This window comes from Mauremys reevesii, linkage group 1, assembly GCF_016161935.1.
Source record: "Mauremys reevesii isolate NIE-2019 linkage group 1, ASM1616193v1, whole genome shotgun sequence".
NCBI classification, from domain to species: Eukaryota; Metazoa; Chordata; order Testudines; family Geoemydidae; genus Mauremys; species Mauremys reevesii.
The window spans coordinates 236,165,495-236,187,110 of record NC_052623.1 but is presented as its reverse complement, the minus strand read 5'-3'; the positions used below and the strand labels follow the sequence as shown (position 1 = coordinate 236,187,110).

Here is a 21,616-nt window from a genome sequence, read left to right as displayed (position 1 = left end):
GAGTGTGACCTCCCTTATAAATTAAAAACACTTTTAAATATATTTAACACCATTATAAATGCTGGAGGTAAAGCAGGGTTTGGGGTGGAGGTTGACAGCTCACGACCCCCCATGTAATAACCTCACGACCTCTTGAGGGGTGCCGACCCCCAGTTTGAGAACCCCTGAGTTAGCGTAACTTTCAAACATCTGTATATGCAGTGTAGTTGTAGTTGTCAGTCCCAGGATATTAGAGAGACAAGGTGGGTGAGATAATATCTTTTATTGGACCAACTTCTGCTGGTGAGAAAGACAAGCTTTCAAGTCACACAGAGGTCTTCCTCAGTTCTGGGGAAGGTACTGAGGCTATATCTACATTGGCACTTTTGTCGCTAAAGGTGTTGTCACTCAGGAGTGTGAGGAAAACACCCCTCTGAATGACAAAACTTTGAGTGATGAAAATTGCTGGTGTGGCTATCGCCCCTTGTTGGTGGTGGTTTTATTTTGTCGATAAAGAGCAGCCACACAGCATGCCTTACAGTGGTGTGGCAGTAGCGGCACAGGCGCGCCATTGTAAGGTGCGCTGTGTAGACATAGCCGTAGAGTGTCACAGCTAAATACAAGATGGAACAGATGGTTTGGCCTAAGTAGTTAGCACATACTCTAATATTGGCCAAGTGGAACATAAGTGGTGCATAGTCCTTATGCTACTCTTGCACAGACTGAACTTTACTCTGTAATGACAATACGTACTGCTACTTAGCAGACCATGGGCAACATTAACATTCAGAATTTGCTGCTTTACACTGATGGCAGAATTTTCTATTCTAAAGATGCTACAGTCGCTGCTGGTACCTGGCAGGGAATGTTGATTTATTTTTCTTAAATTTAAACTTTGTGATGTATGTGCGAGATGCTCAGGGCAATATCAGTGAATGTATGCATGCTTCAGAAACAGGGATTGCGGAATACATTTTATAAAGCATTTCCAGTTTAGGTTGAACTGTTAAAACGTGAGCTGAGATTACCCCAGTATAGCAGCATTTTACATAAACTGAATTACGTAGATTACAATATAAAACTCCATGGAGGATCTGCACAGGCATAGGGGTCCACCCAAGTGGAACCTCTTGTAAGACCAGGATCTCTCTGAGTAGAAGAAACAGCATCCTTTCTCTGCTGGAGAAAGTTGAGCCAGTTTAACTAAGTGTGATTTTAAACCAGTTTAGAAAGCCAGTGCAACCCCGATGGGACACTCATAGTTTGATTTAAACCAGATTTGTTTCAGGTTAGCTTAAGTCAATTATGAACACAAATTGCCAAAAACACAAGTAAGCCACTCTTAAATTGACATGCCCACACAGCCTTTTTTACCTGTTTAACTAAATTGGTTTAAAATCACACCTTTAATTAAACTGGTGTGACTTTCTCGTGTAGACAAGGCCTAAGTATTCTGTTCAGTGTCCTTAATTAGGGCTTGCAGAACTTTTAGAAGAGAAATAAAGAAGTTAAAAAAGATTAATATAATAACGGAAGAAAATTATGACAAAAATACATTGACAAAACATCACAACTTACGTATTGACTGGGGTAAAGTTTTTAAAAGTGTCTAGGTCCTATTTTAAAAGGTGAGAGAGGCTTTCACTAGCACGTTTGTCAGCAAAACATAGTTAACACTGCTTGTTGGGGGTGGTTTAATTATGCCTGCGGGAGAGCGGCTACACAGGATACCTTACAGCAATGTAGCTGTGCCTCTGTAAGGTCTGTAGTGTAGACATAGCCTTAGTCCTAATGGCTTGAAATTGACTGGCATAGCGGAATAACTACTGCTCTCTAGGTATGTTGGTATAACTCCCCTGTGGGGACACAGTATTCTGGAATAAAAGTGACTTTGTTCCAGAATAATTACTCCTCCAGTTATTCGGCTATAACTATGATGGTCATTTCCCTGTGTAGACAAGCCTTAAATCGTGTTGTAGTCACTGGGTACGTCTACACTACGGGACTATTCCGAATTTGCATAAACCGGTTTTGTAAAACAGATTTTATAAAATCGAGTGCGCGCGGCCACACTAAACACATTAAATCGGTGGTGTGCGTCCATGGTCCGTGGCTAGCGTCGATTTCTGGAGCGTTGCACTGTGGGTAGCTATTCCCTAGCTATCCCATAGTTCCCGCAGCCTCCCCCGCCCCTTGGAACTTCCGGGTTGAGATCCCAGTGCCTGATGGGGCAAAAATCATTGTCGCGGGTGGTTCTGGGTAAATGTCGTCAGTCACTCCTTCGTCTGTGAAAGCAACGGCAAACAAGCATTACGCGACTTTTTCCCCTGGATTGCCCTGGCAGATGCCATAGCATGGCAATCATGGAGCTTGTTTTGCAGTTTGTGACTCTCACCGTATGTGTACTAGATGCCGCTCACAGAGGCGATTCAGCAGCGCTACACAGAAGCATGCTTTTGCTTTTGCATGACAGCAGAGATGGTTACTAGCCATATTGCACCATCCAAACCCTTCCATAAATTGGAACTGAGGATGATCATGGCTACCAGTCCTTTTGTACCATTTGCTGCTAGTGCCCCTGGCCAATCAGCCAGGGGCGCAAAAGCCAAGATTGGTTATTAGCCATATTGCACCTTCCATCGTCTTGTACCATTAGCTGCTGTCATAAGTGCCCCTGGCCGATCAGCCAGGGGCGCAAAAGCAAAAATTGGGAATGACTCCCTGAGTCAATCCCTCCTTTTTGGTATCTAAAAATAGAATCAGTGCTGCCTAATATAGGCAAGTGTGCTAGAGAACCACCGTATCATAGAACCAGAGAGCACAGCTGCTCTGTGTCAGAGCCTGCAGAAATTATTATCTGTATGCTATTCACAGGGGGTGCTCCTGTAACAACCCCATCTGTTGATTCCAGCCTTTCTTGGCTACCGTAGCATTGTCCCCCACTTGTGTGATGAATTAATAAAGAATGCAGGAATAAGACACACTGACTTGTTAGTGAGAAATGAGTGGAAGGCAGCCTCCAGCTGCTATGATAGTCCAGACAGGACATAAAGCAGTGTGTAGGAGAGAAGCCCAGCATCCCACTGCTAGTCCAGGGGCAACTGAATCTTTTCTTTACACATGAAGGGTGGGGCTGATGGAGCTCAGCCCCCTGTTGCTATGATGAGGATGGTTACCAGCCATATTGCACCATCCATCCACCAGAAAAAATTAGGGCCAATAGGCTGATGATGAGGATGGATTTCCAGCTTTTTGTACGATCAGCTTATGCTGATGATGAGGATGGATTGCCATCATATTGTACCATCAGCCGCCCATGGCGGGGGGGGAGCAAGGATGTTGGTGTTGAGTGCTGCACTATCGCGTCTATCTGCAGCATTCAGTAAAGATAGGGTGACATGTAAAAGAGTCAGAGGATTGTTTTACCTTTCGCTTCTGGGGGTGGGTGGGGGGGTGAGTAGATTGCCAAGCTATGCCCTGACCCGCGGACACTGTGTTTGACCCTAGAAGCATTTGGAGCTCAGCCAAGAATGCAAATAATTTTCGGAGGCTGCAGGAACTGTGGGATAGCTTCAGTCCTCCAGTCCATGCGCATCCATTTGATTCTTTGGCTTTCCGTTACGCTTGTCACGCTGCAGTGCGCTGAGTCCCTGCTATGGCGTCTGTCTGGAGATTTTTAAAAAAGGATTCTGAATTTCATCTTCTGTAACGGAGCGCTGATAGAACGGATTTGCCTGCCCTTACAGCGATCACATCCGCATGGTCCATGCGGGAGCTCTTTTTTTATTTTGATTTCGGACTGCATTGCCACCCGTGCTGATCGGAGCTCCACGCTGGGCAAACAGGAAATATTCAAAAGTTCGCGGGGCTTTTCCTGTTTACCTGACCACTGCATCCAAGTTCAGATTGCGGTCCAGAGCGGTCACTGGTGCACTGTGGGATAGCTCCCGGAGGCCAATACCGTCGATCAGCGTCCACACTAACCCTAATCCGATATGTTAATACCGATACTGGCGTTACTCCTCTCGTTAGGGAGGAGTACAGAAACCGGTTTAAAGAGCCATTAAAATCGATATAAGGTGCCTCCTAGTGTGGACGGTTTTGGCGTTAAATCGGTTTTATGCTCCTAAAACCGATTTAAACGCCTAGTGTAGACCAGGCCACTGAATGCCCAAAATGAAATAAAGGGAATCCAATTCCAGGTAGTTCAGGCTGCTTCCATCATTCTAGTCCTCTTGGGGAAAAATCAGCCAGTAGTAGCATGTGCAAATAATAGGAACATTGAGGTGTTGTGGATGCCTGCTTTATACAGTCACTTTCATACTCAGAGCACTTCACAAACAGCTACTCCATCTACAGATAATAGCCCAGGTTAGGAGTGGCCTCCATGCCGTCACTCAAAGGCAAACAAAAATCTTCTTCCTTGAGCAACTGCACAGGGTAGATGTCCCTGTGCTCCCTGCATTCTGGCATTGTTCACTCTTGCTCCCTGCCAGGAAGCAGGGCTATAAAAAAGGGGTCAGACCCCCACCAAGCTCACAGAGCAAAGCCAGTGTACTCCAGGGGGAGCAGTCTGCTCCATTTGATGGATGGAGCAGGTTGTACTCTCTTTAGTACAAGGAAGAGTCCTGGCAGACTGTCTCTGGTACTCCTCCTGGGGTGCAGGAGGGGCAGTATCTTAAAAGCCACAATCTGTCTCTGTCAAGGTTTGTAGAGAGTCTAGCTCCATTTGAGAGAGCGCCCTCTGTGGAGTAATAGACCTGTTGAGAGTCTGGATAGAAAACCCTCCCCACAGGGGCGGCACTAGCTTTTTTGCCACCCCAAGCACGGCAGTCAGGCAGCCTTCAGTGGCGCGCCTGTGGGAGGTCCCTGGTCCCGCGGATTCGGTGTACCCAGCGCCGAATCCGTGGGACTGGCGGACCTCCCACAGGCAAGCCGCCGAAAGCTGCCTGACTGCCACCCTCGCAGGGACCAGCAGGGCGCTCCCCCGCGGCTTGCTGCCCCAGGCACACGCTTGGAGCGCTGGTGCCTGGAGCCGCCACACCCTCCCCCTCATTCAGAAAGGATCTCCAGAGAGAGGGGGGGAGCTGTAGCAGATATTTTAGTCATTCCACTCTACAAGAGGGTGTCAGGGGACATTCCAAAGTACATTTCCAAACCAGAAGAGTGTGTAGAGAGTGCTGGTTTTATTCACTACATTAATTGCACCTCACATATTACTCCTAATATTAAACGTGGCCACGTCGCTTCACTATATACTAGGGACATTTAGCTGCCAATTTTCAAATGATTGTAAATTGAGTGTGTCTGTTCAAGCCAGCCAAGATCAGCTGTACTGGATTATTAGTGCGTACGTGTGAGGAGAATTCAAACAAGGGGTACTTAACATCTTGAAAATGACATCAAATGAATAGCAGAGGGAGAGAGAGGGTGATGTTTTCTGTTTTGGTCTGCTTATGCATTTCTACATGGCTGGATCATATGCTCACTATCCTGGACACATCACTTTTATTTTCCTTTCCCCCTGCTGATGAGGCCAGAGATGTTTAGCTGTAGGTCTTTTCACTGTTAAACACTGTGGCTGTCTCTCTACTATGAAAATGAACCAGAGTTTGAGAGTGGTTGCCAAATCTCCTTCGTCCCAGTGCTTCACCCTCAGCCCTCACTCAAAGTGTTTGTCTTGTGGTGGACCTGACCTCTACACAGAGTCAGCCATGCTTAATACCTATTAATAGGGCCCTACCAAATTCACAGCCATGAAAAACGCATCGCAGACTGTGATATCTGGTCTTTTGTGTGCTTTTACCCCGTACTATACAGATTTCATGGGGGAGACCAGTGTTTCTCAAATTAGGGGTTCTGACCCAAAGGGGGAATTGCAGAGGGGTCACAAAGTTATTTGTGGGGGGGCAAACAGAGAGTGGCGGCTGTTGGTTGGGCACCCAGCTCTGAAGGCAGCACCCCGCCTGCAGCAGCACAGAAGTAAGGGTAGCAATACCATACCATCCCACCCTTACTTCTGCTCTGCTGCTTTCAGAGCTGGGCTGCCAGACAGTGGCAGCTGCTGACTGAGGGCCCAGCCACGCAGGCAGCAGCACAGAAGTAAAGGTGGCCATACCATCCCAGGCCATCCTTACTGCTGTGCTGCTGCTGGTGACCGCTCTATCTGCAGAGCTGGGCTCCCAGCCAGCAGCCACCGCTCAGTTCTGAAGGCAGTGCCGCTACCAGCAGCAGCCTAGAAGTAAAGATAGCAGTACTGCAACCCCAGCCTACAATAACCTTGCAACCCCCTCACAACTCCTTTTTTGGGTCAGGACCCCTATAATTACAACACCATGAAATTTCAGATTTAAATAGCTGAAATCATGACATTTATGATTTTTAAATTCCTATAGCCATGAAATTGACCAAAATGGTCTGTGAATTTGGTAGGGCCCTACCCATTAGAGCAAAACATCTGAGATATTATCTAGACTTTTTCCAGCAGTACGTGCATCTCTCTCCACTTGCTAAAACAGGTGTTGAACTCTGTTGGTCCAGTCCACACCAGGTGAGTTACTGTTTCAACACCAATTCTGGAGGAAAGAAGATATTCCCAAAACCCGATTTTGATGTCTGTTGCCAACATGGCTCATTTTTCTGATGCAGAAACAGCTGGCACTGGAGCCTTTTAAACCACGTTAAAGAACCAAGCACAATTTTAAAGCAGGTAGCTGGGTTTTTTCTCCACATAGTATAAAATGTAAACTGAGTTATTACAGGACTGGATGGTAATTATGCCTTTCTAAGGAGGTGGTGTCAAACATGGTTCTGACTCTGGAACAATAGCGTGGATGTGTAAAAATATTACTGGACCCATCTGAAAGTCCAGACAGGGACAGCAAGTTGTATGGGCTCATGGTGCCTGGGCTCCAGCAAATTCAGGGCCCGGGGGGCCCGGCTCCACCAATGTTCGGGTCTCTCCCCCGGCCCCACCTGCTGCCCCCACATGCCTCCCCTGAGCGTCCCTGCCTGCCCTGGGCAGCGGGCAGCTGGACCCTGCAGCTGCGCGCTGCACTCGCTTGCCGGAGTGGCGCAGGGGGCAGGCTGAGGTGGCTGCTGTGCCTGTGGAGGGAGGAGGTTAGGAGGCACATGGCAACCCCCTCTGCCCCCCCAGCAGGTGACTCCGAGTCAACGCTGAGGAGGGAGGGCTTATCCTGGCTGGACCTCCTGAGCAGTAGCTGGAGGGGGCTTGGATGAGTGTCATGCCAGGGGGACTGTGGAGGGTCCCCTCTCCGCTCCCCCAGAGTTCGCTGCTGCCAGCAGGGAGAGGGCTGGGGGAGGAGTCCTCTCTGGCTCCCCGCCCCAGCCCTGGGGCAGCCTGCCTGCTGCACCCCAAACTCTTCATCCCTGGCCCAGCTCCACGCCCCGCACCCCCTCCTGCACCCCAACCCTCTGTCCCATCCCAGAGCTCACACCAGACACCCAAACCCCCTCTCGCACCCAGCACTCCAAACAACCTCCCGTACCCCCTCCTGCACCCCAACCCCCTGTCCCAGCCCAGAGCCCGCACCCAGTACCCAAACTCCCTCCCAGAGCCTGCAACCCTCCCACACCCAAACTCTCTCTCGCAGACCCTGCACTCCAATCCCCCTGCTTCACCCAAACTCCCTCCCAGAGCCCACACCCTGCACCCCAACCCCCTGTCCCAGCCCAGAGCCTGCACCCAGCATCCAAACTCCATCCCAGAGCCTTAACCGCAAGGGAGGAGAGGGACACGGACTTGGACCCATTCTGGGCACCACCAAAAATTATATAAACCTGCCTCCCGTGCGTCCAGATGAGCTTTACTGCTAGTTTGTATTGGGTTTTTGATGTTTGAATTTCTCTCATAGGAACTTTAGGAGTATAGCCCACGTCCAGCCCTGCTTCACAAGGCAACGAGCTTCCTTGTTTACTAGCTTGTCAAATACAAACTAGCACACTTAGGATAGGCAGATTTGGTCCAAACTTTGCATTCTAGAACTCAAACTGGTCCTTTTTCCATTTTACCAGAGACACTATAGTGTGACCTGAAGGAAAGTCAGCTGCAGAGTTCTAAAAAACAATGCTTGCTAAGTCAGTGGTAGAACCAGAAACACAGGGTGGACGGGGTGTGTGTTGTTGTTTTCAGTTTCCTAAAAATATTTTCCATCAGATATTCTAAGGGTGAAATTCAACTCTGTGACCCACGGTGATGGTCTGTTAGTACCACTGTGGATCTCTATTGCCATTTTGCACATTCTGTGTGCAGAAATGTCAGTGGGAGTTTGGCATGTAGAATAGAGATGCACTCTGCAGATTAGGGAGGAAAATTCAGCACTGCATTTTCAGACGAGCTGTGAGGCTTTTAGCCTGGTGCAAAATAAAACAGGAAGAACTTCACTTTGTAGTTAGTAATTCCTTTTTTGCTTGCTAGGGTTAAGAGAGAAGAAAAGTGAAACAGTGCTAATTGTGACGAGCCTGTTCCATAACCACAATAATCACGTGCTCTTATAATAATACTCAGCTCTTACATTGCATTTTACATCCACTGATCTTAAAGCACTTTATGGAGGTGGGCAAGTATCATTACCCCCACTCTAAATATGAGGAAACTGGGGCCCAGAAGCTAGCCAATGTCACACAGTGGTAAATCCAGAAATAGAACCCAGCTCTTGTGACTCACAGTTAAATGGCCTATCCACTGGGCCAGAATACTTCTCAAAGACGTAGTGTGCTACTAAAATCCTTCCTTTTTCCTCCCTGCAAAGGGAACGAAGCTGTTCAGACATGTTTGTTTCTGTCAGGGTAACACTAATGTATATGCATATTTTTCTGTCTGTGTTGGAAGTGATTATTCTCGGTGTATTTTTCATTTTTAAAGATAAACTGAGACAGTTGCAGTGGAATTTAAAACCCTGGAGCTATGTCAATTTACATCAGTTGAGAATTTTATATTTCTTTACTTGTTACTTTCATTTTTAACAATGAAATAATTGCAATAATCTCATTAACATTTTGCCATTAATCCTGTTTGTTCATATTGTGCATTTGTATCCATCTGGAGAATTAAACTAACCTCGTCGCTTTCATTTTTATTCAGCCTTTAGTTTAATTTAACCAACCGAGTCACGTCCAGTTTGTGGCTCTTTTGCTGTAGCACAGTGCTGCAATGTTTGGGTTGCAAAATTCAAATATAGTTGAAAGAAGACGTAACTGTCCAGACTGTGTGCAGGAAACTTCCTCCCGCTCTTGTGCCCCTGCACGAAGGCTGTCTACACTTGCGTTTCCCTGTGTTTCCCAGCCTCCGGGGAGGGCAGGGACTGTTCACTTCTGCTCTCCCCCATCCCCAGGAGTAGGATCCCCAAAAGAGGACAGGGAATGGTGAGGATGAGTCAGGCTCATAATCCACCCCTCCCATGACTCCCCTTCACCCGAACCAATGCGTAAAGCAGGGCTGGGGTGTTGTGGGAGGGGAAGCAATCTTCTCCCTGGGACGGTGCATATCGTACCCACACACACCCCTTGTGCAGCGATTCCCCAGAAGAGACGGTGTGCCTGAGCCTCACAGTTTCCCCCGTGTTCCTCCTGGGGTAAAGCTGTTTGGGGCAGAGATGTAAATGCCACAGACTGGACCAACATACGTTTATTGTTTAACCAGAATATTTTCATGAGTGAAGAGCCGCTTTTCTCTCCATGTTAAACTGATAAGGAGAGCCTTCTGTGGGCAGCGCAAATGGTCACCTTAGTAAGAATGACTGTTAGGGAAAATGGTGTCAGACTGTTGTGGAATCATGTGGCAAAACAACAGGAGGAGTAGCTGATAGATATTAAGTCCATCTACATTTTGAGCTGGAGATATAATGCCCAGCTCAGGAAGGCATATTTGTGCTAGCTCTGATCTAGCAGTGTGCTAGACATAGAAGTGTAGCTGCAGTGGTGAAAGCGACAGGAGGCCCACATACAATGCTGTCTGAGACACTAGGTACGCACTCAAGTGGCTAGCCCCTCTCGCTGCTTGTCCTGCCATGGTTACACTCTATTTTTAGTGCATTAGCTCAATCAGAGCTAGCACAGGTTGGTCTACCCAAGCTGGAAATTACAGCTCCAGCTCAAAGGGTAGACATACATTTGAGTTAACTTTTCAGCTTTGTCCTCAGAAACAAATTCTTTAAATTGTGATGCATGGCTCATTGCATCAGACTCAATCTGAACCCTTAATGTATTTCAGGTCTGTATTGGAGTCTGATCCTTATTCATCTGAGGGCAGGTCTACACGTAAAACACTGCGCTGCTGTAGCACTTTAATGAAGATGCTCAACACTGACAGGAGAGAGCTGTCCCGTCAGCATAGTTTATCCATCTCCATGAGAGGTGGTAGCTGTGTTGGCGGGAGAAACGCTCCTGTCGACATAGCGCTGTCTATCCCGGGGGTTAGGTCGGTGTAACTATGTTGCTCCGAGGTATGAGTTTTTCACACCCCTAAGCAATGTAGTTATACCAAAGTAATTCTGTAGGGTAGACCTGCCCTGAGTAACCCTTACATATGGAGTCCTCTTAAAGTCAGTGGGACTCCTAAGCATCGCTAGTAAGAGCTGCCAGATAAGGCCCATAGTGTTTTGCAAATTTTCAGATCATCCCTTCAGATTTGGGCAGTCATGAAAATTATGATAGGTGGCAGCCTTAAGCAGTATGAATTAATGTTAAGTACCCACTTACACTTCTAGACAGAGCTTAGTGAATTTGGAGGTTTCTGCTTTGTGTGCAGTCGATGTTGATCACAGCAGAAACACACAGGCAACACTGACGGTCTCTCTACACAGCCTTTGCATACAAGAGAAGTACAAGTGGAATTCAGAGTGGGTGCTGAGAAGGGATTATACCTGTACCTGTTTCATCACTACCTCTGTTGATGACTAAACATTAAATATCACCTAATTTTTTCAGCTGGTTTTCCTCTACCTAGGGCAGGAGCATAAATCTTGGAAGTCGGGGGCGGGGGAGTAACAATGAATTGGTCTGTGTTACTGATGCTTTTCTGTCATAGTACTGTTATTTTTCTTAAGAAGAATGAATGAGAGATGTCCAGTGAAGTTAGCCAAAAACCCATCAGAGAAGAGAGGTGTGTCCATATTTTTTTTCTCTGAAAGTCTTTGAAAACTGTAAGGATTCTTGTGACTTGAGTAAATATATTCTAGTGAAATAACATTATGTTTATGGTCTGAACTTCATTTTGTGTTTAATCTTAAACCACTGATTATTGGTAAAGAAATCAAATAACCACAATTTTAAAAATATATACACCTCTACCTCGATACAACGCTGTCCTCGGGAGCCAAAAAATCTTACCGCATTATAGGTGAAATCACGTTATATCGAACTTGCTTTGATCCTCCAGAGTGTGCAGCCCCACCCTTTACCGCATTATATCTGAATTCGTGTTATATTGGGTCGTGTTATATCGGGGTAGAGGTGTATATCAATAATACTTGTGTATCATCACCTAACTTACAGTAATATATTTCCTCTGTGAAGGGGCCTTTATTCTTGTGATTAAAATATATAGGCCTACATTTTCAAAAGTTTCTAGTGGTTTTAGGGTGCCTCAGTTTTTGGGTGCTCAAATTGAGACGTCTTAAAGGGCCCTGATTTTCAGAAAGGCCATCTGCCTCCGGAAATCAGGCCCCTTTAAAGTGTCTCAAGTTGGATACCAAACATCACTAGTCACTTTAGGCCATGAGGTCTGTGGGAACTGATGTACAGCTTATCATGGATGTGGTTACATTTCCAACGTATGAGAGTAATGACTCATTTCCTAATTTCTGCTTTCAGTATCCATAATGGAGTAATAGCAGTGTTCCAACGTAAAGGGCTCCCAGACCATGAACTTTACAACCTCAACGAAGGAGTTCGGTGAGTACCACAATCAGAGAGAGAGAGACGTTGCAGCACAGTTTTTAGAAAACTGATGTTGTTGGCCAGTAATTGTTGCTGACAACTCCCACAGTGAGGCCTTCTTTCTTCAGTTTGTGTTGGAACTGATAAAGAATATCATTAATCTGTCCTTATTGGTTAGGTGTTGGTTCCTGGTCAGCTGTATTTACTGCAGGACTCTTGTCTGCACATCAGAGGGAAAAACTAAATGTAGTGACCTGCCTGTGTCGTGGAAACAAATATAGTCCTGTCTCAACCAGTCTGTAGCGGTCTAGATGACATTTAGAAAACAAGAGTGCAAATCCAGAGCAACAGTGTTGACCTTAGTGGAGTTACTCTTGATGTGCTCCCATATACCTGGGACCAGAATAGGGTCCACAGTTTTCTTTTAACAGCAGATTGGCTATTAATTTTTTTTTTTCAGATTGCTCTTGCATAATGTGCCGGGCTATTTCTTTTAATTAGTTTAATGATAAACCTGCTTCACATGTTTTGCTCAATTGATCATTCATTTTGCTGTGCTTGGGGGACAACAGTTGCTGATGATTCATACCGGAGCTGATTGAGGGCACATTGCAAAATGTAGACCAAAAGCTTCTGTCATAAACAACACATCAGTAGTGCAAAACTTGGGGTGTAAAATAGTGCATACTCTTGCGTAGAGGTTGGATTCCAGTTATGGTAGCATCCTCAGGGCTCCTGACCATTTGGAAATGATTCCCACGGCGGCAGCAAAACACAGTCCAAAATTATCGTCGGTTTCAGGAAATGTGTAGACCTTTCCTTTGTGAGGCTGTATTATGCCTTTAAGGCACTAACTTGTGTTGGGGGTTTGTGGAAACCTTAACCAGTGGGAGCTCCAGGAGTAACACAAAGCAAGCCTGGCCATTGGGCCACCCTGTAAGAGGTTGCAGTGTAAACTGGCTGGGGCAAGAGGGGCAGGTGTAGCACTAGCCTCTGCACGCATCCCTCAAGGTGGCTAGCAGGATTATCCTCGCACAGTCCATCAGTGTGAATAAGTGCCAGGTGGTGGCCAGCCAGTGCAGGAGAGAGTGGGGGATGAAAATAAGGAATGATTCACTGCCCATCCATCCAGTGTATATGCGGACTCTGCTCCTTGGAACTGTAGAGTCACCAAGCATAGTCCAGTTTAGTCTTGCATAGCAAGAGCTTTCCTGCAGGGTTCTCTTGTCAGAAAACATGAACAGATTAAAAAGCCATGGTTGGGTTAAAACCTAGCTAGCCTCTCCACTTTTATGTAGAGGTTTGCTTCCTCTTAGCCTCCAAGTTAGGTTGACTATCTAACAGCAATCCTCCTTTTCAGTGACTACCCAGGAATTGTTTTTTATGAAGCTCCTGATAGGCCCAATGATCCTTCATAAAAACACTGTTGTGAGGGGAATATAAGTGGCTTGGAGGATTGTGCAGGGGTCATGAAGATCTGTATCAAGAGGAAGCATTTGTGCAAACGCCAACTGCTAGACAGTCTCTTAAGCAGATTAGAACACATTTGTGCACACAGCAGCAGCAGCTGTCCACGTTCTGACTTAACTACATTTTTCTACTGCATATGGTCAATATGCAGTTTTTGAATCCTCATGGCTATTTAAAATCAGAACTTCTTTTTTCAAATTTAGTTAAGCACAATGAGGACTATTTGCATGCCTCAGTTCAAAGGTCATACTTCAGACATTATTTCTGTAGCTGTGTCCAAAAATTGAAATTAATGTTATTCTGAAGTGGGACAAAAGTAATCACCCTCTCACAACTCAGACATCACTGCATTCCTCCCCCCCCAGACACACACAAACGTGACCTTTAGGCAAAGACCGAGCCTGGAAAATTTCACCTCAGATGCTGTATTTTCTTCACAGTTACAGGATAATAAGACAAGTTATTTTCCAGCTATAAACAATGCAGGTTCTACTGGCAATTCTTGTAATTAAATCATGAAAAGAATTGAGTAGCATCATAACACAAATATTAATATGTGGGGAAATAAGTTACACCTACAACATTTGTGCATCTGTGACTCCCAAACCCATGTGTGTTTGTGCATGAGTACTTACATGTGGTGTTATCTGTTTTGTACATGCATATGAAGGTTTTCTGTGTCCATTAATTGTACACACAAGTATCAGGTCTTCAGCTGATTTAAATTTGTGTAGGACCATTTCCTTCAGTGGAAATACATTGATTTACACCAGATGAGGATCTGGCTCATAAAATTTATGGGTTCATGTTTGAAAGTTTGACCCAAGTGTCATTAGATAGGCCTTTCTTCCTTCTTTCCCACCTGTCCTTTTCTTCCTCCTCCTTCCTCAGGGAAGATGCAGAAAACATCACAATGGATCAAGGTGATTTTTTAATACATGCAACATACAGCTGTAGTAAGATACATGTCTTCTCTGCAGCATTAGGGCTTGCGATTAATACGATCTGAATAAGATATATCTTTGCAACATTAGATCTTTCATACCAACATGGAAATATTTCCCTTTTAGTGCAGTATGTAAAATTTCTGTTCTCCATGATTTGCAGTTTTTCCCTCGCCAAAGTCACCATTACATTTGAGGCTGATTGGTCTCTGGGGTGGCAGTCTTGGCAGACCATGTAGCAAGTCACTAGCAGAACCAGAACTAGAGTTCCAGAACTAGAGTTACAAATGAAATGCATGCTAGGGTGATAAAGCAGATGGTTCCCCAAGTTAAGTAGCTATAGCTATGAGTGCAAATACATTCCAAGAAAATGATAATCAAACCCATTAGTGCTCTGTACCCTGAATACTGCTGTTAAAGAACCATAGAGGGCCTGGCTTCGTTTATAACAAAGCGCCTTTTCACCACCATGGAAGTTTACTGATACCTTAAAGAGGGAGTAAATTACATTTAGGGCCAAAGGGACTGATTTTACTTCACTTGCACTATCATAAATCAAGAGTGACTAGTGGAGTTACATCGTTGTAAAACAAGTTTAAGTAAGGGAAGAAATAGCTCCAAAATATAATTGATTTACATCCTGAACTCCTTAACACAGCTTTTATTCTGTCCTTATCAGTTGGTTCAATGGGAGTTTGGCTGAGAAAAGGTTTAAGGTAATGTCCCATAATTATTATAGTCACTTTAATTTTCAGCCAAGTTAAAAAAAAAAGTCAAATAAATTTTTTTAACAAAAACCTATATATAGAATCTCTCCGCTTAACTCTTTTTTTTTATCTCTGACGGTGTGATATTAATAACCATATAGTGGAGACCTGCGGGAGTTCTCTTTTCCTATTCCTTTTAGTTGGATGTCATTATTTACAGTCCTCAAAAATTAAGGAAGAAATAGAAGGAAGAGGAAACAGTGAGGAAGCAGGATATCCAGTATTAAAGATGATGTATATTTATAGCTGCCTCTCCTCTGAGCTTCAGGATGCTAATTGGATACAAGCAAGGCAAATTTCAGCAGCATTCCCTCAGTTGTTGAAAGATTTTGTATCTGATGAAAGAATCCCTTTCTTCGCATCTTTCATAATTTAATAACTTAAAAAGGAAAGGTCAGCTATAATAAAGAACTAGATTTTTTTCATTCTGAGTAGCATTTAGGAGTTAATTTCAAAGTCAACCAAAGAAGAAGCAGCATGAAGATATAAAAGGGTATTTTATGTGAGTTTATATTAGCATCTTAATTTGTAAAGTCCTTAAACAGACAGAGTAGATTTAGAGCCAAAAAGATACAAGCCTCACATGAGTGCAAAATGGCTCTTGGTAAAATGAGAACTGTTTAAATATCAGGTCTCATATCTGATCAGGAATCTCATTTTAATTTAACCAGCATTTTTACCTGGGGACTCCATCACAGAAGTATGTGTAGTCAGACATAGCTATTCAGTACTGACTATTGCCCGTGGCCTGATGGATTGGTACAATATATTTTATTAAAAAAAAGAAAAGAAAAGAAATACATTTTTGCAAACAATTTTGTTGGGTTCAGTTCTGCTTTGGATCACTTTTTAGTAAGCATAGATACTGAGGACATCAAACACTGATGTTCTAATGTTTTCCAAGGACCTCAGCATTTTGTTGATAATTAGTTGAAGTCAGCAATAAAGTACCTGTATTGTTAGAGATTCAAAGGGGAGAAAGCACCCAGTGCTGTCAGTTCTGCCTCTACCCTGTAAGTAGAGATGCTAATACATTCATAATCATAGAATATCAGGGTTGGAAGGGACCTCAGGAGGTCATCTAGTCCAACCCCCTGCTCAAAGCAGGACCAATCCACAGACAGATTTTTGCCCCAGATCTCTAAATGGCCCCTTTAAGGATTGAACTCATAACCCTGGGTTTAGCATGCTGCTTGGTATGCTGCATTTCATTGTTCATGTAAATGCAGGCTGTGTACTTTTTAGCTTTATTTCTTTCTCATTTGAACTACTAAGTAGCAAGATTTTAGTTCATCAGAGCCTAGGGTTAGTTTTCTAATCAAGAGAATGCCATTTTATAATCAACATTTGGAACTCCAGTAATTAGCCATCACATCTAATGAAGGTATGAAGCCATCTATGTATTAGCTATTTACAAACCACCTAATAGAATCAACAAGGAAGTTGGGACTGGAGTTTGAAGAGCCAACAACTTGAAGGGAAGGTGGAAATAAAGCAAGAGATTGCCATGTAATAATGTCCTCCAATATTCTTTTTCTGAGCTGTGATACCAAGGTTATATTGCGGAGCGAGGTCTGGAGTGGCGGTGTCTCTTTCATATGAGAAATAAAATCTCTGTGGAAATTTCCTGCCCTTTCATTATAGACTAGATTCAGCCAACCTTACTTATATTGAGTTGTGCCTTATTCCATGACATGACCCATTGAAATCAGTGGGCCTGCTTGGGAAGTAAGCTACTCACCAGGAGGCAGAATCTGGCACCATGCACCATGTCAACAGTTGAGATGAACTGAGATTTTTGTGAACAACCCCTAGATTTGAAGGTCAAGGTGTTGTAGGCAGAGAGTGCTCAGTAGAGGATCTTCAGCTGCAGGATTAACTTTCCATATTTCATCCAACAAATACTGGGTCTGTTGACCTTCAGGGCACTATTCAAGGTTTATCTACTCACCTAGGTTGAGCTTTTGAAAGCCGACTAGGGGATTTGAACATACCATTCCCATTAATTGTAATGGGAGTTGCATGACTAAATCCCTTAGCTGGCTTTAACCATTTCGACACTATACTGTTATCTGAAGGAGTGTGTCTGAGTCGGTTGAGTTTCATGGGGAGTGTTCTTTTCATGCTGAATTTTGTCAGGTTGGGCTCTCTTGAAAATCCCACTCCTTGTTTTAATTTTTTAATTTCATGCGTTCCTAACATGTCTGCACAGAGTGCACCAAGGTCATGATGGGCATATTCTTATCAATATAAAGAAATAATAATAGATGTTGACATGCTCCTTTTCATAATGGCAGCTGTCGCTGCACACTGCATGGGAGAATGTGCTGAATCTTGTGGTGTTCCACAAGTAAGTTTCCATCTCTTGTGGGGGTTTTGTGGGGGAGGATAGGGCGGAAGAGGGGCATATAGAGGGGAATGGATTACTGGGCTTCAGAAATAGGGCATGTTTTTTTTTTTAATTAATAATTATTTTTCAAGGCCAGAAGAAGGGAACAAAGGGAAGGGAACGGGGACCACACACAACAAAGTGTCTGCATTCATATATTGTGAAACTTGTCTTGTACGACCACAGTAGGGACCAAAATATTTAATTGAGGTGGTCTTTAACCAAATTTCACATATGGTTGTATTCTGAGCTCCTTCAGTGGTCAGATGGGGCCAGATTTTCAAGTGTTCAGCAACTACAGCTGCGACTAGATTCTCAAAATTGTTCAGCACCCAACGTGCATCAAGTGGGAATTTGCTGCATAGGCTTTGTTCTGGTTCTCTACACGGGCAAATTTCACCTTGAATACATTGGTTCTGGCATTAGAGCTGGTGGAATTAGTTGTTTCGCTTGATGGTGGTTTATGGGAATTTTATTTTGTGTAGGTTGGCACTCCCACAGTTTGGCTTAGAGGCTCTCATTTGAAGGAGTCCCCAAACTCAAAGTGATATGCTGCATTTTAACTTGATTTTGCACTGAAGCTGTGTGAAACTTGGGAGTTTTACTTTAACTGGCCCAGATTCACTCTGGATGTTCATGACACTTGGCTCAGTTTCAAGCTTATCACAAAATCCAGAGAGTTTCACTGGGGTTTCAGGTTTCTTTATGAACACTTGGCACAACTCTGTTATTAAAGTTACTTAGGGCCCAAACCTGCAGTCCAGAGCTCTAAAAACTCCGACCGCACCTCATTAAAGCAAGCCAAACTCTCATTCCTTTGGAATTACATCATTTCTAAATCCGTCAGATTGCTCAGAGCCACATACCAGCATAGAATGCTAAGATTTTTCATATTCTTCCACTTCTGAAGTGAAATTCTGGTCTCAGTTACATAGGCGTAAATACAAAGTAACGCCAGTGACTTCAGTGGTGTGATACCAAATTTATACCAATGCAGCTGAAGGCAGAATTCAGCCTCTCTTCTTTTAGTTAAGAAAATCACTCCAGTCATACGTCTATTTGTACCACAACTGTATTCATTAACAGGTCTAAATCTCCAACAATAAATATTTCTGATCATTTAGAGATGTTGGTTTAAGGGTTTATTATAGTGTGTTATCCCTGTTTAATATGCTTCTGGTTAAACATTTTTAGAAGGAAAGATATGCAACTTAAAACACTTTGTAAGATCAGCAGTCTTCCTCTCTTCTACACAATGCACATTGGGTACAATTTGTTGATTGTATAATTTTTTTTTATTCTCTATTCTCTAATACAGGCAACTACTGAAAACTGAGCTGGGATCCTTTTTTACTGAATACCTGCAGGTTTGTGGGGGTTTTGTTTTTCATTTAGATTCTTAAATTTGTCAGTGCTGCTGAGTAAAATTATTTGGCTGAACAAACAGTAGGCAAATCCTTTTGTGACGGGTTGGATCTCAGAAACCCCCTTGGGAACTGCCCACTGATGTGCCAAGACTACTTCTGCTCCTGCTTTCCCTGCCAGCTTGGACTCCAGCACCCTGTCTTGCTGAGCCAGACACGCCAGTCTGCTCCAACACAGACCCAGGGTCTGAACCATGTGCCCCAAAGTCGCAGACTTAATTTAATTGAAAGCAATTTAAGATGTGTTACTGTCTTTAACACTCAGATGCCCAACTCCCAATGGGGTCCAAACCCCACATAAATTGGTTTTACCCTGTATAAATCTTATGCAGGGTAAACTCATAAATTGTTTGCCCTCGATAACACTGATCAAGAGATATTCAGACCTCTTTGCCCACCCCCCAGGTATTAATACATACTCTGGGTTAATTAATAAGTAAAAAGTGATTTTATTAAATACAGAAAGTAGGATTTAAGTGGTTCCAAGTAATAGCAGACAGAACAAAGTGAATTACCAAGCAAAATAAAATAGAACATGTGAGTCTATGTCTAAGAAAACTGAATACAGATAAAAACCTCACCCAGTAAGCTTCCTTTTACAGACTAGTCTCCTTCTAGTCTGGGTCCAGTAATCACTCACACCCCCTAGAGTTACTGTCCTTTGTTCCAGTTCCTTTCAGGTATCCTTGGGGGTGGAGAGGCTACCTCTTTAGCCAGATGAAGACAAAATGGAGGAGTCTCCCACAGGCTTAAACAGACTTTCTGTTGTGGGTGAAGGCCCCCTCCTCTCTCCTATGCAAAGTCCAGCTCCAAGATGGAGTTTTGGAGTCACATGGGCAAGTCACATGTCCATACATGGCTCAGTTTTTACAGGCAGCAGCCATTGCTTACCTGCTACCTTGAACATCCTCAGGTAGACTTCTTATGTGGATTGGAGCCTCCCAAGATCCATTGGCCCTTAAGTGCTTCTTGACTGGGCAGTTAATTTGCACATTCCTTTCTCAAGAAGCTGACCAAATGCTTTACAAAGGCTATTCAGAAATCAAGCAAGTACACAGCCAATATTCCTAACTTCAAGTACAAAAATGATACATGCATGCAAATAGGATGAATATATTCAGTAGATCATAACCTTTACATAGATATGTTACATGGCATATGTAGCATAAAACATATTCCAGTTATATCATATATAATTCATAAGCATATTCCCATGAAGCCTTATGGGGTACACCGTCACACCTTTACATTTCTATTACCTTAAAATTAAGGATAAAAATAGGATTTGTTCCCCTTCCATCAATTTTCATGTCACATTGGTTGAAATTTCATACCAGGTCAGATATTGAAATATTTGACCAGAGGTCTTTGTACCACATGTATTTTAAGGACACTATTAAGGAACTTTATTGGGGTCATTTATAAAGGAAGGGTTCAGATCATGGCTTCAGAATGGACAATATTTGCCCCTAACTGTGACAGTGGGATTCCTATAAATACTATTTGTTCCAGTATTCTGGCGTGATTTACTATCCTGATTCGAAGCCCTCTAAAGTCTGTGGAAAGACTCCTATTGACTTCAGTGGTTTTGGATCAGGTCCTGTTATGAGCATTTATTGACTGATGAGATTTGGTTTTAATATTTCATTTTATAGTGAAAGCCCACATCTACTATTATAAATTTCAGCATAATACAGATTTTTATGAAATGGATCCTTTTCAATAGGGTCCAAATATTTAATTTAGGTGAAAATTCTGTGGGATTCCTTAAGTTTCTTGTGGTATAATTAATCAGGAAGCCATTTATTAATAATTATACATGAACTTACTTTTAAAATACAATTTACTACCTCCCTTGCTGATTAAATGTTGTATGGCTTATGCTAATGTTTGTAAAAAGCTTTGATATCCCCAGATGGAAGTTGCTATACACTGGAAGAGCTAAGAATATGATTATCATCATCATTTTACAAGTGTCCTAGTAGCTTTAAACAAGAAGATGGACATAGAAGTAAAGCTTCATTAATGAACAGCAGCCATTAAAACAGCTTTCTTGTTTAAAAAAAATCTACAATGGCTTCAAAGAAATATGGAGTTGTAGAAATAAAAGGTGTGTGTATTTTATTTACAGAATCAGCTGCTTACAAAAGGCATGGTAATACTGAGGGACAAGATCCGGTTTTATGAAGGTAACTCAGACTTCAGCAATGATGCAGCTGTTCAATGGGCTGGATCTAAAGCATACTGAAGTCAATGAGATTCCTTTCACTGATTTCAATGGGCGTTGGATCAGGTCCCATAACAGCAGGTTGTTCCAGTGTCACTTATAGTTTCATGTTCCTGTTGGCTTCCACCAAGGAGAAATGTTTGCCTAGTACATCAGCTAACCAAATCTCCTGTTTGGATGTTTACGTTTTCATCCAGTTATAACCTGTTTAAGATTAAATAGCTGTGGAAAACAGAATACAATATTTTATTAAATGACAATGTAAACCCTACAATCCCAATTAGCTGAAGAGTCATGGGAACACACCCTGATCTCACTTACACCTGTGTATATCCTGAGTAATTCTGTTGTCTTTAGTAGAGTTACTCTGGGTTTACATTGGCATAAATGAGGTCAGAAGCTGTGCCATTGTGTTGTCATGGCTCCATTTGTCTGTCTGTATGCAGTTAAAGTGGTTATAAATGTCACCTAACTGAGGCAACTATTAATGAGATTTCTTTTATATTTGAAAGAATCAA

At 43.4% G+C, this 21,616-nt stretch overlaps 1 protein-coding gene across 8 annotated transcripts in view; it reads left to right on the top strand.

The window, feature by feature from the left end:
• PRR5 (proline rich 5) overlaps nt 1-21,616 on the top strand; it is a 149,516-nt gene that overhangs the window by 79,598 nt on the left and 48,302 nt on the right. For 7 of the 8 annotated variants that reach the window (XM_039541786.1, XM_039541777.1, XM_039541770.1 and 4 more), the window contains 3 exons: nt 11,812-11,892; nt 18,766-18,814; nt 21,003-21,060. In XM_039541786.1, coding sequence (XP_039397720.1) covers nt 11,812-11,892; nt 18,766-18,814; nt 21,003-21,060 — 188 coding nt within the window. Of the gene's footprint in view, nt 1-11,045; nt 11,102-11,811; nt 11,893-18,765; nt 18,815-21,002; nt 21,061-21,616 lie in introns of all 8 variants that reach the window. The other variant, XM_039541792.1, reaches the window with a different exon arrangement.